General features: G+C 48.3%; 5 protein-coding genes across 6 annotated transcripts; 3 read left to right on the top strand and 2 right to left on the bottom strand.

The window, feature by feature from the left end:
- The first annotated feature begins 5380 nt into the window (after positions 1 to 5380).
- Positions 5381 to 6962, top strand: LOC123052840 (putative oxidoreductase C1F5.03c). The gene is made up of 2 exons (XM_044476191.1): positions 5381 to 6240; positions 6334 to 6962. The coding sequence occupies exons 1-2, from the start codon at positions 5469 to 5471 to the stop codon at positions 6720 to 6722; spliced, it is 1161 nt and encodes a 386-aa protein (XP_044332126.1). The 5' UTR covers positions 5381 to 5468; the 3' UTR covers positions 6723 to 6962.
- Positions 6963 to 7327: 365 nt separating this feature from the next.
- Positions 7328 to 9637, bottom strand: LOC123052843 (uncharacterized). The gene is made up of 4 exons (XM_044476196.1): positions 9283 to 9637; positions 9022 to 9200; positions 7911 to 8019; positions 7328 to 7826 (listed from the first exon to the last, which is right to left on the bottom strand). Exons 1-4 carry the CDS (start codon positions 9583 to 9585, stop codon positions 7530 to 7532), a joined length of 888 nt encoding a protein of 295 aa, XP_044332131.1. The 5' UTR covers positions 9586 to 9637; the 3' UTR covers positions 7328 to 7529.
- Positions 9638 to 9719: 82 nt separating this feature from the next.
- Positions 9720 to 13414, top strand: LOC123052841 (putative deoxyribonuclease TATDN1). Of its 2 annotated transcripts, XM_044476193.1 has the most exons (12): positions 9721 to 9858; positions 10021 to 10041; positions 10140 to 10240; positions 10343 to 10400; positions 10508 to 10551; positions 10656 to 10736; positions 11203 to 11273; positions 11345 to 11455; positions 11656 to 11738; positions 12149 to 12365; positions 12964 to 13047; positions 13193 to 13414. In XM_044476193.1, exons 1-12 carry the CDS (start codon positions 9831 to 9833, stop codon positions 13272 to 13274), a joined length of 981 nt encoding a protein of 326 aa, XP_044332128.1. In that variant the 5' UTR covers positions 9721 to 9830; the 3' UTR covers positions 13275 to 13414. The 2 variants fall into 2 exon arrangements, with proteins under 2 accessions (XP_044332127.1, XP_044332128.1); XM_044476192.1 differs by having other exon boundaries at positions 9720 to 9858; positions 10343 to 10551; positions 10656 to 10731.
- Positions 13415 to 13567: 153 nt separating this feature from the next.
- Positions 13568 to 15591, bottom strand: LOC123052842 (RNA-binding protein CP33, chloroplastic). Its single transcript, XM_044476195.1, has 4 exons — positions 15066 to 15591; positions 14869 to 14970; positions 14463 to 14774; positions 13568 to 14065 (listed from the first exon to the last, which is right to left on the bottom strand). The coding sequence occupies exons 1-4, from the start codon at positions 15495 to 15497 to the stop codon at positions 13865 to 13867; spliced, it is 1047 nt and encodes a 348-aa protein (XP_044332130.1). The 5' UTR covers positions 15498 to 15591; the 3' UTR covers positions 13568 to 13864.
- Positions 15592 to 15723: 132 nt separating this feature from the next.
- LOC123052844 (uncharacterized) lies at positions 15724 to 16414 on the top strand (the record flags this gene model as incomplete). Its single annotated transcript, XM_044476197.1, is given in 1 exon segment — positions 15724 to 16414. A coding segment is annotated over 1 exon segment (522 nt), but the record flags the coding sequence as incomplete, so codon positions are not given.

Below are 16414 nucleotides of genomic sequence, written 5' to 3'. Positions count from 1 at the left end.
ATTCGGGGCTAGATCATGGAAATCTAGCCCGTAGTAGAACATAAGGCCCCAGATGAAGGGATGGAGGGGAAACCCTAGCCCACGGAGGAAGTGGGGGATGAATACAACCCTTTCGCCGGGCTCCAGAGTGGGGATGCCTTGATCCTTGGCAGGGAGCCTGTGCGCGATGTCCGTGGACAGATATCCCGCCTCCCGGAGCTCCCTGACGTCCTTCTCGGTGACGGAGGAGGCCTCCCACTTGCCCTTCGAACCAGATCCTGACATGGCTGGGGAGGCTGGTGGCGGTGGGAAAGATTGAAGTTTGGGCACTAGAGCTTGAAGATGGGAAGGCAGGAGAAGGAAGAAGGTGTGGGGAAAAAGAGGAACCTTTACCTTATTATATAGGCAGTGAATATCAAATGCCCCCCTCAAGCCTTAAAACTCGCATGTTCCTAAGGGGGCGTGCGAATGGCACGGTTGGATTACCCAAAACCGTACGATGAGGATCCCGTAATGGGCGGACACGATCTCTGTTTTGACAAGACGTGCCAATGGAGGCTATGCCTCGAAACACTGAAAGAACATGCGGTGCCCCCATGTTTGGTTTTGGTAATTGATGACAATCTCTATGGAATAATGGTTGCCTTGAGTTATATTTGAAGGATTTGTCCATAGGCATCTCTTGAAGTCCATGTGTTGGTTTCAAGGAGTTTATGTGGTGACCAAGGTGTTATTAAGGAATTATCCAAAGATTGGTCATGTGAGATTGAGCTTATTGCAAGCATGTCTTGAAGAAGAAGATTGTGTGATCATTCATGTTTACCTTCAGGACATCATCCAAATGAAGAGAGTTGGAAAGAGTCAAGGTTGATCAAGACTAAGTCAAGAGTGAATCAAGTTGATCAACACACAAAGCGCACAAGATGTACCGAGGGATCAAGCGATCCCATGGTATGGTAAGCATTGTCAATTACGCTTTGTGTACTAACCCATGGTCTTCGTGAGAGTTCTTTGTGGGGTTAGGTTGCGGTGTGCAAGTTCAAGTGAAGTGGGCAAGTTCAAGTAAAGCATCACGAAGAGATCAAATGCTTGAAGCCATTGTGGTGACAATGGACTTGTGAAGATGTGCGGAAGGGTGGCTCACCCATAGTGGAGTATGGGGGAGCAATCAACTAGTCTTCATCGAGCCAACGCAATCAAGAAAGGTGGTCCATCTTGAGGGAGTCAAGATCATCATCATCTAGCTCAAGTGGACCATGTGCAAGGCAAAGGTTTGCTCTTGATAGGTTTTCTATTTTACCGGTCTCATGATGGTAGTTGGGAGACCGGGTTATAGGATCGATTGTCGTACTATCAAGGGGGGCTCTCAATGAGTAGCTTGATCGTATCGTTCATAGAGAGCTCAAACCATTGCATCCTTGCATCATCTTTATTGGTTCTTGTTTGGTTCTTCTCTTTGTGAGTTTTGGAGCTTATGGTCATCTTGATGACAAGCTCGAGTTCATCGAAAACGGAGTTCACTCGCATCTTCTATGATGTTTTCGATGTTGGAAGGTTATGCCGGTTCTTCTCGGTTGGAGGTTTCACTCCTCTATTTGTTGGCATACCTCCCCTGCCTCTTCTTACTATAACCAGTCGCTGTTTTAATGCTACTCGTCGTCTTGTATCCAACAAGCTTGAGTTTGCTCAATTCGGAGCTCATATAAAGAAGTGTTGGCAGTTCTGTTTTTCTCCCTGCGGTAGTACCGCGGTGGCAGCGGTAGTACCGCTTGTAGCGTCAAGCGATAGTACCGCTCCAGTACCGCTCTACTACCGCCTCGATTTTGGGTCTGCTCTTTTCATGTCGGGTTCAGCGGTAGTCGCGCGGTAGTAAGGCATGGTAGTACCGCCTATAAGCGGTAGTACCGCTCCGGTCGAGCGGTAGTACCGCTACTGCATTACTGCCACCGTACTCTGCTCTGTCCTGCCTCCTTCTGTCCCGTGTTCTGCTCCTCCAGCGGTAGTACCGCTGGGGTGAGCGGTAGTACCGCTTATCGGCGGTACTACCGCCCCAAGGTTCTTGGTTTGTTGCTCCTTTTCACTGCTTCTTCCGCCCGAGCGGTAGTACCGCTCGTGGAGCGGTAGTACCGCTCGTGTGCGGGCTGAGCACATAACGGTTGGATTTTCCCCCTCCTATAAAAGGGGGTCTTCTTCCCAATGAACCTTATCCTTTGAGCTCGTGTTCTTCCCCCATTGTTGACCTTCTTCGAGCTTGCTAACTCTCAATCCCTCCATGGATTCTTGCTAGTTTTTGAGGGAAAAGAGAGAGGAGATCTAGATCCACATTTCCACCAATCACTTTCTCCTCTATGTGAGGGGAACCCCTTGGATCTTGATCTTGGAGTTCTTGGTGTTCTCCTTCTTGTTCTTCCTCTCATTTTCCTCCCTAGCATTAGTTGCTTCGGTGGGATTTGAGAGAGAAGGACTTGGGCACTCCGTGTGCCCTTGCCATTGCATTTGGTGCATCGGTTTGAGTTCTCCACAGTGATACGTGGAAGTTACAAGTTGAGAAGCTTATTACTCTTGGGTGCTTGGTACCCTTGAGCTTGTTCCTCTTGGGTGCTTGGGCGCCCTAGACGGTTGGTGGTGTTCGGAGCTCAATCATTGTGGTGTAAAGCTCCGGGCAAGCGTCGGGGTCTCCAATTAGGTTGTGGAGATCGCCCTGAGCAATTTGACAGGTTCCGGTGACCGCCCCCAAGGGTTGCCAAAGTGTACGGGTTCGGTGACCGCCCCCAAGGGTTGCCATTTGTACGGGTTCGGTGACCGCCCTCAAGGGTCCCTTAGTGGAATCACGACATCTTGCATTGTGCGAGGGCGTGAGGATATTACGGTGGCCCTAGTGGCTTCTTGGGGAGCATTGTGCCTCCACACCGCTCCAAACGGAGATTAGCATCCGCAAGGGTGTGAACTTCGGGATACATCGTCGTCTCCGCGTGCCTCGGTTATCTCTTACCGGAGCCCTTTACTTATGCACTTTACTTTGTGATAGCCATATTGTTTCTTGTCATATACCTTACTATCACCTAAGTAGTTTTTCGTGCTTAGCATAAGTTGTTGGTGCACATAGGTGAGCCTAGTTGTTGTAGGTTTTGTGCTTGACAAATTAACCGCTAGGTTTATTCCACATTTGTTCAAGCCTCAACCGTAATTATTTTAAAGCGCCTATTCACCCTCCCTCTAGGCGACATCCACGATCTTTCAAACGCGAAGCGGGAGGTGTGAAAACGGTTCGAAATGTTAAGAGGCCAGACGTGAAGTTTCGCCGAAAAGTTTTCAGTGAGAAGACACTGCCTTATTTTGATATCTTGCTTTCGTGCCTAAGGGAATATGGTTCCTTCGTGCAGAGAATTATTCTAAGATGCTCAAGAGAAGGAACCCGGCTTGCAATGCCGAAGACAATCCGCGTGCCGAACATATCGTCATTGAAGACTGGTTCATGGACTACTGAGGGAGTCCTGGATTAGAGGGTCCTCGGGTGTCCGGCCTATTTGATGTGGGCCGGACTGATGGGCCATGAAGATACAAAGCGGAAGATTCCCCCCCATGTCTGGGTAGGACTCCCCTATGCGTGGATGGCAAGATTGGTGTCCGGATATGTAATTTCCTTCCTTTATAAACCGACTCTGTACAACCCTAGGCTCCTCCAGTGTGTACATAAACTGGAGGGTTTAGTCCGTAGAGGCTACGAGAAATCTCATAGGCTAGACAACTAGGGTTTAGCCATTACGATCTCGAGGTAGATCAACTCTTGTAACCCCTATACATGTCGAATACAATCAAACATGATGTAGGGTTTTACCTCCATTAAGAGGGCCCAAATCTGGGTAAACATTGTGTCCCACTTGTTCTTTGTTACCTTCGATCCTCAGACGCACAGTTCGGGACCCCTACCTGAGATCGGCCGGTTTTGACACTGACAACGAACGTCATATATTTACCGCGCCTGTTGGAGCTACTCGTGCGTGCCATCTTTTGTAGCGGCCGCAGGAGCCAGCGCCATGCTGCGTGTAAAAAAAAGGCTATTTCGGCGCGCGCCACGCGTTGTAGCACATAGTTGAAGTAGTATAGAAATGATCCTGATGTGGGTTTGCAAAGGGAAACACTTACCATCAACCGGCGGATAACATGGCCGCGTCCGCCACCTTCCGTGCATGACATGCGTCCCGCATATCATCTTTCAATGAACTCGCTTCTGCAACAGGAGCTATGCTTCTGAAACATATGTGGTGTTGCAATATTCTATAACGGGTCTACGTTTTGCAACAAAACTTTTCTTGCGAATTTTTTGTGCAACAAGACCTCAGTTGCAAAAACAAATTTACAACAAAACCTCAGGCTATGTTTGGTAGCAAAGTATTAGAAAAACTGCAGTATTGAAAACCACAATATTTTTGTCAGTGGGTACAAGATACCACAGTTTGGACATACGAAAGTATGTTGAGGTATTGAGATTACTGTGACCTGTTTGGTTGTTCCCGCAAAACACAGTATTGATGCGTTCAAACACTCAGCTACCTAGCCGTTAGCAGTGCAAGCACACACCTGCTGGCTGGAGTTGATCAACATGCTCAGCTAGCTAACATACGGGCCATCCCATCAGGAGGCCGGAGGAAGAAACAACCAGCTCATATGTCCCCCTCACTCCTTCCCGCCGGCTGAGCCGAGCTGAGCCATTGTTCCATGCACTCGCCTCTAGCCCCCACCCCGTGCTAAAAGTACCCGGTGTAGTTTGTTGTGGTAATGTTTGAACAGGGATACCTGAATCTGAATTGTCTGAATGAAAAACAGCAAAATCGCTATGGTATGATTATTAGATTTCAGACAAATCATGCGGGGTGTAGCGGCCGACGACAACAGAGCAGCCGTCTCTTTGCTTTCACATGGCCGCCGAGGAAGATTTCTCCAAAGACGACAGGGCGGCGGCGGCGTGGGAACGAAGCCAGAGCAAGTAGCGAGTTAGTTGAGCAGAGTGCGGAAGGATAACGACGCCAGTCCCTTCTTTTCGCCTTCTCTGTTTTTTTAAAACAGGTCTGGGGTTCTTTTTATTATACAGAGAAAAAACTACAATTTGTCGAATACCACAATATTAAAACAACAGTTTTAAGCGGCAATCAAACAACTCATTGTAAATAAAACTATGGTAATATAAAAAACTGCAATATTCTTAAAATATTTAGAAAATACTTTGCTATCAAACGGGGCCTCAGTTGCAAAAAATGCAACAAAACTATTGTTGTAAAAAAAATCCGCAGCAAGACCTGTGTTGCAAAAATAATTCCGCAACAAAACCTGTGTTGCAGAATGGAGGCACCTTCGGCCTGTGATGCAGTAAATTGGACGGCTCGCGACCCGGCCGGCGGACGCGTAGCACGCCCGATTGAGTTTTCGCGACTTTATTCCACCTCCCGTTCAACACACCCGCAGCTCCAAATCCGGAGACCGACGACATCATGGCCAGCGCGCCAGCCCCGCCGCCCCGCCGCGTGGTCGTCTGCGGCGGTGGCGTTGTCGGCGCTTGCACGGCCTATTTCCTCTCCACCCACCCCGCCTCCCCCACCGTGCCGACCCTTGTCGAAAAGTCCTCCCCCGCTTGCGCTGCCTCAGGCAAGGCGGGCGGTTTCCTCGCCCTCGACTGGAGCGACTCCACCCCCGCACTCTCGGCGCTGGCGCGCGCATCCTTCGGCCTCCACCGCCGCCTCGCCGCTGCCCTCGACGGCGCCAACGCGTACGGCTTCCGCCCCGTCCACACCCTCTCCATCTGCCTCCCCTCTCAGCCCGCCGAGCCCCTCTCACCCCACCCGCTCCTCCCTTCCTGGGTCGACCCCTCCGCCTCCGCCGCGCCGCCGCGCCAGCTCGGAACTCCGGACACCACCGCGCAGGTCCATCCGGGCCTCTTCACCAAGGCCGTCCTCGCCGCGTCCGGCGCCGATGTGGTCATCGGCGAGGTGGAGCGCGTGGTAGTCAGCGAAGGGCGTGTCGTCGGCGTTGCGGTGAAGGGGCGCGGCGTGGTGGACGCGGATGCCGTGGTGCTCGCGCTCGGCCCTTGGTCTGGGCGTTTCGAGATGGTCAAAGAGGTGTTCGACGTGTCCGGGCTCAAGGCGCACAGCATCGTGCTCCGGCCGCGCAACCCCGACAAGATCACGCCGCACTGCCTGTTCCTGAGCTACCAGCCGGAGCCCGGCGCCAAGCTGCTCGACCCGGAGGTCTACCCGCGCCCCACGGGTACGCAGTTCTTCAAGCTGAATTATGTGTGCATCAAACTGAACGGCACCCATGTTTACACATGTATAGTTGTTGCTGTTTGTCCTTGAACAGGGGAGGTGTACATTTGCGGAATGAGCAAGGACGAGGATGTTCCAGATGATCCGGCAGCGATTGCCGGGGAGCCGGACTCCATTGCAATGCTTCACAAGATCGCTGGGAGGGTGTCCAGCCAACTGAAGACAGAGGAGGGCGCAGAGGTAGTCACGGAACAGGCCTGCTACCTCCCGTGCACCAATGACGGGCTGCCGGTCATCGGGGAGATGCCTGGGGTGAAGGGATGCTACGTCGCAACCGGGCACAGCTGCTGGGAGATCCTCAATGCTCCTGCTACCGGTGCAGCACTCGCCGAGCTCATCCTTGATGGACAGGCCAAGATTGTTGATCTTGCGCCCTTCAGCCCGGCAAGATTTCTCAAGAAGAAGAGCAGGCGCGGAGTGTAATGGCATGCGCGGTTTGCTTCGATCTGATGTTCCAAACTTGGCAACCGAATAAAAAGCTATCCTCGCTTGTAACCTGTCCGAGGGGATAGCAAATAATGTACGGATAATAAAACCTTCAACACTTGCTGTCTGAGTGTTGTGGAGATGGATAGATCCTGTTTTATCTGATGCTGTAGTGATCTAAATGCTCTTATATTTATATATGGAGGGAGTACCAAATGTACCAACGAACGTTTTGCATGAGAACATCTTTGAATGCAGACGTGAACTGCCAGTACACTCCCTCACTACTGCATGATCATGAGAAGAATGATACTGTGAAATTTACATCAAACACTAAGGGCTCCTTCAAAAAAATTCGAGGATTAAAATCCTTCGGAATTTTTCCTATGTTATTGTTTGATTCATAGGATTGAATCCTATTGGAATTTTTCCCAATTATTTTTTTACTACTTCCCATAGGATTTCTAGCATTCAATCAAACTCTTCGAAACAATCCTCTGTTTTTCATATAATCTCATATAATGCAATCAAACAATCGAAAATCCTGTAGGATTGAGATGAGCATGACATTCCAATCACATTTTGAGAATCCTGCGAATCAAAGAGGCCCTGAAACATAACGTCACACTATTATGTGTAATGGCGGTTATCAGATATCTGTGTCGTACGATACAACCTGCTCCAGAATCCCGGGATGCAGTTCCCAAAATGAACAAGCTTTTGCCAGTGTTACATGATGTTCATCACATCACTTAGAGCTCTAACCAGACTACTATTATCAAGTTGTTGATCTTTCTAATGTTTTCAGTCCAAGTATAGGGTTGCCTTCATCACTGCATCAAATGAGGTTTGCAGCCTCCAATCTTTCTGTTTCCTGTTCAACGGCCTCCCTTTCCCAGCTCGGTTCTCGTTGACGTCCGCGAGCTTCCAAACACAGTGTTCTGCCTGAATGTCTACTGACTCAAGCATGAAGATACCATCCATCTGATCCGAAATAAGGCCATCACCTTCAGCATGGTATTGTACCCTCATTGCCATATCTTTGAAGCGATCCAGATCACCCGGCACCTTCAGAAGTCGCTCTGCTCCTGGTGATGAGATCTGAAACACAAGATTAATTCTTTGTACGTGGTTGCAAAATTCAGGAGCAACCATTGTGTAAGAAATTTTGGCAGGCTGACTTGCCTCAAGAGCCAGGTCGAGGGGTATTTCGCCTCTTTCAATTATCTCATCCAATTTCTGCTTATAGAGTCTATTGAAATTCTCTATTTCCTCTATACCAGGGCACCCATACCTGTAGAAATTTCTCACACAGGGAAGGAAATAAGATTGCCATTTTGCCCATATCAATTTCAATATGAACAGCCTATTCAGATCAGGTTAGATGAAGAGAAACATTTTTGTGGTATCGATCTACTCAACATTCAAGATAACTAATGCAACAAGGCACAACGCTGAAATGAAGACAGGCTGCAACCATCTACAATAACCAGTAGGTGATAGCCATAGGCATTTTGACATGATTTTTTTTAACTAGTCTAAGTGAACAGGCACGAGACAGAAAAGTAGGTATTACTTGATATCCGAAAAATAACTTGAAATGTCTAGTTTACAAACATCATGGTGCAGGCAAAAAATCGGAGACTGAACTCTGAACGAAAAAAAAGAGGAGTTACCTATATTGTCATGGTACGTCATGGTGGAATGACAATGCACAAAATTAAAGGGGTTACTGAAGATTATGTGAAACGCACAATTGCCAGAATGTCATCGCTTTTAAATTTCTGCCAAAGGACACCAAATACGATATATGCTTGCCTGTACCATTATCTTTTGTTTCTCATTGATAGCACAGCATACAACCATGGATTTTCACTATAAGGGTACCCATATCCTAACTAATTCAATATGGAGAAAATGTTTTCAGGTTTTCAGTAAAGTATGAATATCAAAACCACAAATGTTTGTAGGTACAGCTCTCTGCTTAGAAAAGCCACACTCAATCATATCAATATCGGAAAAGTAAAATAACCCGCATTTCGACCAAAGAGAAGCCGAACATGACTTGTGGCTGAACTCTACAGAGCTAGCTGTGAGATGTGACTGGATTTCACATTAATTCAGCCTTGAGGCAACTGCATTGGATGACCATTTCAGCAGACAATTCATTCACTGATGTGATTTTACACCGACAGTCTAATTTGTTCATTGTGCAAGTGCACCATTACAGTGAGAAAATGAAAGCCAGCAAGCGATGCCTGCCTCCAACTAGACAGACAGTTGTAAACTGACGAACCTGTTGGTGAGCTTGTCCAGCCGCACGTAGACGTATCCCTTGGGCGACACCTTGAAGGCGAACATGGCAATGTCATCGCCAAAGTGCTCGCCAAGAACCTCCTCGGCCGCCGCAAGAGCGCGCGCGCCCCACTTGACGTCCCGCAGGGCGACGCCGCCGCCGTTGCCGCCATCACCGATCTGAAACGTACCAAGGAGTCAAGAGCAGGCCGGACAGCATTTGGGCGAGCGTGCTCCAGGCGGAGTCGCGGAGCCGAAATACCTCAGCATCGGCCCCTTCGTCTTCATCCTCTTCCCACTCCGCCATACACTCCTCCTCCTCCTCCCCCGAGCCCTCGTCGCCTGGGCCAGGGCCCGCTGTACTCGCCACGAAGCGCGTCTGCGCCGCAGGTACGGCCCCCCCGCATGAAGTAGGAAGGATGCTCCTGGGGCAGGCGGCGTAGGAAGCGCGCGGAACGGCGCTGCGGAGGCAGGACGAGGAAGCGGCAGCCACGGCGGCGCAGGGACATTTGGTCGAGCATCTGGCGCGCAGGGAGCGGAGCGCCCGGGCGAGAGCGTGCGCCATCCTCGCACGAGTTGGTTGAGTTTGCGTTCGCTTCGTGGCGATGTCTCGGTTTGGGTCGGACCATTGGACTTATGATGGGTCGTCGTCGGTTCGGCTTCACTTATTGGGCTTTGCAACTGTTTGGAAGTTATGCTGAGTACAAGACCCATAACGGCCCAATCACTTCTCTCCTCCATCCATAAAGAGAGACTTCATTGCTCCATGGCCGACACCGCCTGACCTCTTCCTCCTCGCGACCGGCGGCCATGGCGTCCAACACCGTCAAGCTCATCGGCAAGTGCTCTGCTCCTCTCACCTTTAACCCTAAAAGAAGACAGTAAAACCACCTGCTCTCCCGTACATCTTTTCTCTGATTCAGCGATTTGCTGCTCTTACCGAAACTGACTGCTCACCCTCTCCTCTGATCTTCTACCCCGTCTCCGGCTCGGCCACCAGACATCGCAGTGAACTTCACTGGTAGGTCCTTCTCCCTCCACCCGTAACACCTTAAAGCTGACATCATTTTTGTTCTTGGTGAGTTACTGATTCACCTTTTGTGTCATGCTGCTGCGAAGATGGCATGTTTAAGGGCATCTACCACGGCAAGCAGTGCCACTCTGCCGACCTCCCCAGCGTCCTCGCGCGAGCCTGGGCTGCCGGCGTCGACCGCATCATTGTATGACTACCTGTCTGCTGTGCCTCCTGTTTGTTCTGCTCCGGTTGATTTGTCTGAATTTCTTATGCTATAAGCACAATTCATCATTTGGTCCTACATCAGGTCACCGGAGGGTCTCTGAAGGAGTCCAGGGAAGCGCTTGAGATCGCCGAGACCGATGGTATGCCCGGCTGCTATGATGGTGTATATTGGCTGACTGGTGCAGGCACAGTGTTTGATGGAATGCGCCTGAGGAATTTCTTATTTGTGCGTGTGTATGCAATGCAGGGAGGCTATTTTGCACCGTGGGAGTCCACCCAACGAGATGCGGGGTAATATTGGAATATATTTCTTGCTTTGGTCGTGACTGATTTTGGGATGGATATGTGCATTTGTGCTTTGGTTGCCTACATTTACTACTTTTTGGATGATTTAGGAGTTTGAGGAGAGTGGAGACCCGGAAGGGCATTTTCAGGCTCTCTTGGCTTTGGCAAAGGAGGGCATCGAGAAGGGTAAGGTGTGTATATGGATCATATGGTTGCTTGTTTGAGAATTTACACAGTGCTTGAACTGCACAACAAAAGGATAGGCATATGCTCTAGTGATGGACTTTCTCGTAACCTTTGGATACCCTTATCTTTGCTTACAAACAATAGGACCCTGAGAATCTTGTCAATTAGGAAAGGACCCCAATTCATTCATTGCTTACTGAAATATGGAACATTATTAAGTATCCTTATGTGCTGATGTCCTTGTGTGGCATCCATTGTATGATGATATACCAATACAGTTAACAAACTCACAATCTGATAATCTTTCGTTGCAAAGGAAATCGATTAATTTCCATGAAGATATGATATTTTCTGCAATAATAAACTAGTTGGTATTCTTTGCAAAAGAAAAAGAAATTCAGTAGTTACCATGCCCTTTTCTGCTCTTTGGACACTATACTTGCAAACTCTAAGTGGATTCAGTTTCTGCAGGTTGTAGCAGTCGGCGAATGTGGTTTGGATTATGACAGACTTCAGTTCTGTCCTTCAGATATACAAAAGAAGTACGGTCCTGCACAATCGCAAAGACAACCTGACAATTACTTGGCATTTTCTGAATGATTTTTCATTTTAGGTACTTTGAGAAACAATTTGAATTGGCTGAAGCAGTAAAACTACCGATGTTTCTTCACATGCGTGCTGCTGGTGAAGACTTCTCTGAAATCGTATCACAAAATCTGTACAGGTAATGTTTATTCTGTAGACCACAATGACAAAACACAACTGATGATCATGGTAAAAGAGCACTGTTTCATACATCTTTGTTCTGAGATCAGAAGAAAACAGTCGATGGATTATTATGTTTTAGTTGTATCCCTTCGTGAATTAAATTATACATGGTTATTTCCTATATTTATGTCTGTGAACCACATTTCTGTTTGTTAGGTTTCCAGGTGGGGTTACACATTCCTTCACTGGTACTGCAGAAGAACGTGACAAGCTTCTTTCTATCGAGAATATGTTTATAGGTCATTTCCCTCCCTTGGTCTCACAAACCTGCATGCGAAGCAACATAATAACTGAAAAACTTCAGAATCACAACATTCTTTCATTAGTGGCAAAAGCTATTTAGGTTGGCTTAGTTGCTTTTCTGATGGAAAGCCTCCATCTGGGCAATGTCACTTGAAGTTAAATTAGCATTTGATATTCTGTCTTTATTGTAATAACTCTATGATGCCTTGTACTCCCTCCGTTCCTAAATATAAGTCTTTCTAGAGATTTCAATATGGACTACATACGGAGCAAAATGAGTGAATCTACACTCTAAAATATGTCTATATACATCCGTATGTAGTCCATATTGAAATCTCTAGAAAGACTTATATTTAGGAATGGAGGGAGTAGTTTGTAAATCATAACTCTTCATGGACCACTGCAGGTATTAATGGCTGCTCTTTGAAGACTAAAGAAAATCTTGAGATTGTAGGAGGTATTCCTGCAGAGAGGATGATGATAGAGACAGATTCTCCTTATTGTGACATAAAAAATACTCATGCTGGAATCCAGTTTGTAAAATCGATCTGGCCATCCAAGAAGAAAGAGAAGTATGAACCTGGTTTAACAGTTAAGGGTCGCAATGAGCCTTGTTTAGTAAGGTATGTGGAAGCAGTTGTGCATAATCTGCAACAAGATTCTTGCTGAAGCAAATGTTTGGACTGATCTCCCAAGCTTCAACTTTGTATGTCAAGTTTACTTGCACCTGGAATGATTATTTTGCTTTTGCTTCACCCAATACCGCATTGGTTTTCTGAAGTAGACCAATCCTTATGCTATTTCTGTTCGAAACAATAAACTACTCCCTCTGTAACTTTTTATAAGTCGTTTTTAGAGTCCATGACAGTGTCAAAAAACGTCTTATATTATGTTACAGAGGGAGTAGTAAATTAGATGTGTGCTTGAAATGCTGTCTTTATCAAATCAAGTTCTGACCACTTGCAATTAAAGTTTTATGCCCTGCAGCAAATTGTTTGTTTAGCCTTGTGCCTTGATGTAGAACCAAACTATTCTTTGTTGCTCTGCTCCTTTACTAGGATATTTGAAGCATTTTATTACATCTCATTATCACGATCTGTAATCAACTGTTCGTGGACCGGAAACTGACTTCTCGTATTCTTTTGCTGTGCAAAATTTTTGTACTGTGACTCTTACCTCCAGATTTTTTTTTTGACAAAAATAGAGATTTCTCCATTACAGGCAAGTCCTTGAGGTAGTGGCTGGATGCAAAGGTATTGCTGATATAGAAGGCTTAAGTAAAACTCTGTACCACAACACATGCAGGTGAGCCGTCACTAACTAGGAAACATCATACCTTCCCTCTAGACACTCTAATATGGCTAGGTTTTCTTATGTTACACAGAGCTTTGCTACTAACGTTATCTCCAGTTTTTAGATGCTATCATTAAGTGATCTTTCTACCCTGCAGGCTCTTCTTCCCTCATGACATAGATGCTTCTGCAGATGCACAGCTTGAGAGTGGTGGTGTTACTGCAGAACAGAATAGCTGATAATGCAGAGTGAATTGTTTTGAAACATTTCGTTTTTGCTTGCTCTTCGGTTTTGTGGTGTCTATGAAATATTTATGGTGTCCTAAAATTCTTCTAATTTGACAAGCTTCAATTTCGAAATGGCATCGTATGTTCTTTCATGCCTTAGAGATTAAAGTACAGATTATTTCCACTGTACATATATGTGCCAAAATGAATAGCCTGCAATCACTCAAATCGCCTTTTGTGTGGAAACAAGTCCAGAGAGAAAGGAGCCAAGAGCCTAAAAGCAAAACTGACAGTAGCGAACACCCTGGGTATCATTCCAATTTATTTCATAAAAGGGCACAACCAATTACTCAATCCAGTACTCTATATTATACAATATACAAAACACTTCTGCGTAATTCCAGATATGTGCTAGGAGTTGATCCAGATATTTCTGCAACATATATTTCCAGAGTCTAATAATCTAGTGTCCGTGGCTGAAATCCCACTTCTGCGTCAAAATTTTTGCTCAGAGCAGTACATCTTGAATTGGAACGGCATAATTTTTGAACCGGTGCACCAAGCTTACAACTCAATCATCTCTACCTGTCTATTAGTAGCTACTAATAGCTGGCAGTTGTCTGTAAGTTGCTCTTTTCCACCTCGCCTTCAAATTGTCCTGAAGTAGTACTGTTTTTGTCGATCTCTGGCTCAGAACCACCTGAGGCAGTTTGTTCTTGCTGGGACTGCACTGTGCTAGGAGTTGATCCAGCTGGAGGGTTCTGTGCCGCCAGACTAAGTCGGAGTGGCCTCCCATCTAGTTCCTGCATTCAGTAAACATGTCAACCAACCACTGTTTTCACCAGTGAATCCATGTCAAATTAACATGTTGGTGAGATCTTAGGGTACCCATTGGCCATTGTGCATAACTTATGATTATATACATGATTACTGATCTATCCATGCATAGTGTACAAAGATAAGTTATACTTTGGTCAGTTCATGTTATCAGTATTGACTCATTTTTCTCTACGAAATACTTACAACTATAACAAGAAACACCTGGTAACCTTGTTCCTACATTTCATAGTTCAGTTTTCAAGTACTCTCCGTTCTTATCATGCATGGCTTCGTTCTACTTATGCTATTATTATTACCATGGTAATCCAATGAAGTGATGTGGTGGGAATTATTTGTTCTAAGGTTGCAAGAAAGACATACCACTCCGTCCATGGCCTGCAAGGCAGCCTTTGCATCTTCTATTGTCTGAAAGGAGACAAAGCCAAACCCCCTGGAACGACCCGTGTCACGCTCGAAGATTACCCTGGCACCAACCAAGCCAGGCTGCCTCTCGAATGCCGTCTTGAGTGCATCAGCCCGCACACCCCACCCCAGGTTGCCGGCGTAAACCTTGTATGTCCCATCGTCAACAACACGCAAGCTAGTCCTTGCAACCGCTGCCGATGCCACTGCCCTCTCTCCTCCTCGCGGCACTTCTGGGAAATTCACCCTGACTGTCCTGCCTCCCAGCAGCTGCATTGACACATATGCATTCAGGACCAAGAACAGGAACGCACTTTTGTGTGGAATGGAGAAGAATTGATGATCCAACTAGTGCGGAACTCACAGCTCCGTTGAACATCTGGACGGCCTTGGCAGCCTCCTCGGCGGTGGCCATGGTGACAAAGGCAAAGCCACGACTCCGGTCGGTGATTTTGTCATAGATTATCTGCAGGAGCGCAATCATCAGGAATATGTCCCCGGAAGACCAGAGATAGGCACAAACTGAAGATAGGACTTGGATTGCATTTAGCTTGCGAGTACCTGGACATCGTCGACGCTGCCGGCCTCGGAGAATGCTGCAGTGAGCTCAGCGGCGGTGAAGGTGTAGGGCAGGTTGCCGACGTAGATTCGCCCGGGCTCTTGTCCAAGTGCCGGCCGGTTTCTCGGGGGATAGTAACCGCGAACTGCCTGGACCTCGGGTTCTGCCTCCTCTCCCTCTCCCTCTTCCTCCACGTACTCCTTTGGACCCTCCTCAGAGTAATATTCTCCGTCAGAAGAGAAGTCTTGGCCGGAAGCAGCGGAGGCGGAGGCGGGCAGGAGAATGGGGTGGCGACGGTGGGAGGAGACTAGGCGGAGCCCGACGCAGTGCCGCTGGAAGTTGTTGAGGTTGAAGTGAGAAGGAGGGAGTGGGATGGCGGCGGCAATGGCGGTGGGGTGAAGGAAAGAGCGGAAGGCGGCGACGGCGGTGGCCATGGCCGTGGAGGAGCGAGGAGCTTGGTGCTGTGGCGTGTCAGTGTTCGGTCGCTCTTGTGGGTAATTTCCTTATCCCCTACTCCTTTTTTTTTGAGAAGGGCTTATCCCCTACTCCTAGTCCTACCTATCAGGCCGGGCTTAAACGGGCCGATACCTATTGGCGGGGCTGCGGGCCTCTTGAGAAACGCGAGAGCACAAAGACTCCGGCCCACTAAAGACCCCCTCTCCGTGTCCGAGGACAACTCTTCTCACCAAGTGGCGGCGGCGGCGGCGGCACCGTCACCGTGACGAACTCTGCTTCTTCCTCCACAAAAAGCAGAGCCCGCCGCCCCGAGACTCCTAAAACACTTCTTTTCCCAACCAAATCCACCAAATTTCGTGCGAGAAATTTTGCAATGGCGTCGGTAGCGTCCGAAGTCGATCCCGCCGTGGAGCCCCGCATCGTCGTTGAGGAGTCGTCCAGCGCCGGAGGCAGCCGAGAGGAGGCGCCCCCAGAGGCTGCGGCGGTAGAAGCGGTGGTCGAGACAGAGCCGGCCGATGCGGAGGAAGAAGGGGAGTGCGGGTTCTGCCTGTACATGAAAGCCGGAGGTTGCAAGGAGGCGTTCGTGTCGTGGGAGGAGTGCGTGCAGGCGGCGGAGAAGGAGGGCTCCGACATGGTCGAGCGCTGCTTCCAAGTCACCACCGACCTCAAGAAGTGCATGGACGCCCACGCCGACTACTACGCCCCCCTGCTGCAGGCTGAGCAGACCGTCTCCGACCAAGCCGAAGCCGCCATCGCTGCTGCCACCGCCGATACAAACAAGAACAACGGAGAGGAACCCGCTCCCTCCCCGGACACTGATTGGGTGGTGGTTGAGGAGGCTACTTCCTCCACGCCCGGCGAGGGGGTGAAGAAGGAAGAAGCAATCGTCGACAAG

The sequence above is a fragment of the Triticum aestivum genome, chromosome 2D (genome assembly GCF_018294505.1).
Source record: "Triticum aestivum cultivar Chinese Spring chromosome 2D, IWGSC CS RefSeq v2.1, whole genome shotgun sequence".
Lineage (NCBI taxonomy): Eukaryota > Viridiplantae > Streptophyta > Magnoliopsida > Poales > Poaceae > Triticum > Triticum aestivum.
This window is presented reverse-complemented; position numbering and strand designations above follow the sequence as displayed.

What these genes read in the sequence shown, in the direction of transcription:
- LOC123052840 (XM_044476191.1), top strand. Translation starts at nt 5,469, where the DNA reads ATGGCCAGCGCGCCAGCCCCGCCGCCCCGCCGCGTGGTCGTCTGCGGC. An exon ending in GGTCTACCCGCGCCCCACGG is followed by an intron (nt 6,241 to 6,333) that starts GTACGCAGTTCT and finishes GTCCTTGAACAG; the next exon opens with GGGAGGTGTACATTTGCGGA.
- LOC123052841 (XM_044476192.1), top strand. Translation starts at nt 9,831, where the DNA reads ATGGCGTCCAACACCGTCAAGCTCATCG. An exon ending in CAACACCGTCAAGCTCATCG is followed by an intron (nt 9,859 to 10,020) that starts GCAAGTGCTCTG and finishes CTCGGCCACCAG; the next exon opens with ACATCGCAGTGAACTTCACT. An exon ending in CCGGCGTCGACCGCATCATT is followed by an intron (nt 10,241 to 10,342) that starts GTATGACTACCT and finishes GTCCTACATCAG; the next exon opens with GTCACCGGAGGGTCTCTGAA.
- LOC123052843 (XM_044476196.1), bottom strand. Translation starts at nt 9,585, where the DNA reads ATGGCGCACGCTCTCGCCCGGGCGCTCCGCTCCCTGCGCGCCAGATGC. An exon ending in ACGAAGGGGCCGATGCTGAG is followed by an intron (nt 9,201 to 9,282) that starts GTATTTCGGCTC and finishes GGTACGTTTCAG; the next exon opens with ATCGGTGATGGCGGCAACGG. An exon ending in CTGGACAAGCTCACCAACAG is followed by an intron (nt 8,020 to 9,021) that starts GTTCGTCAGTTT and finishes AAATTTCTACAG; the next exon opens with GTATGGGTGCCCTGGTATAG.
- LOC123052842 (XM_044476195.1), bottom strand. Translation starts at nt 15,497, where the DNA reads ATGGCCACCGCCGTCGCCGCCTTCCGCTCTTTCCTTCACCCCACCGCC. An exon ending in GCAGCGTCGACGATGTCCAG is followed by an intron (nt 14,971 to 15,065) that starts GTACTCGCAAGC and finishes GCGCTCCTGCAG; the next exon opens with ATAATCTATGACAAAATCAC. An exon ending in TGCAGGCCATGGACGGAGTG is followed by an intron (nt 14,066 to 14,462) that starts GTATGTCTTTCT and finishes TACTGAATGCAG; the next exon opens with GAACTAGATGGGAGGCCACT.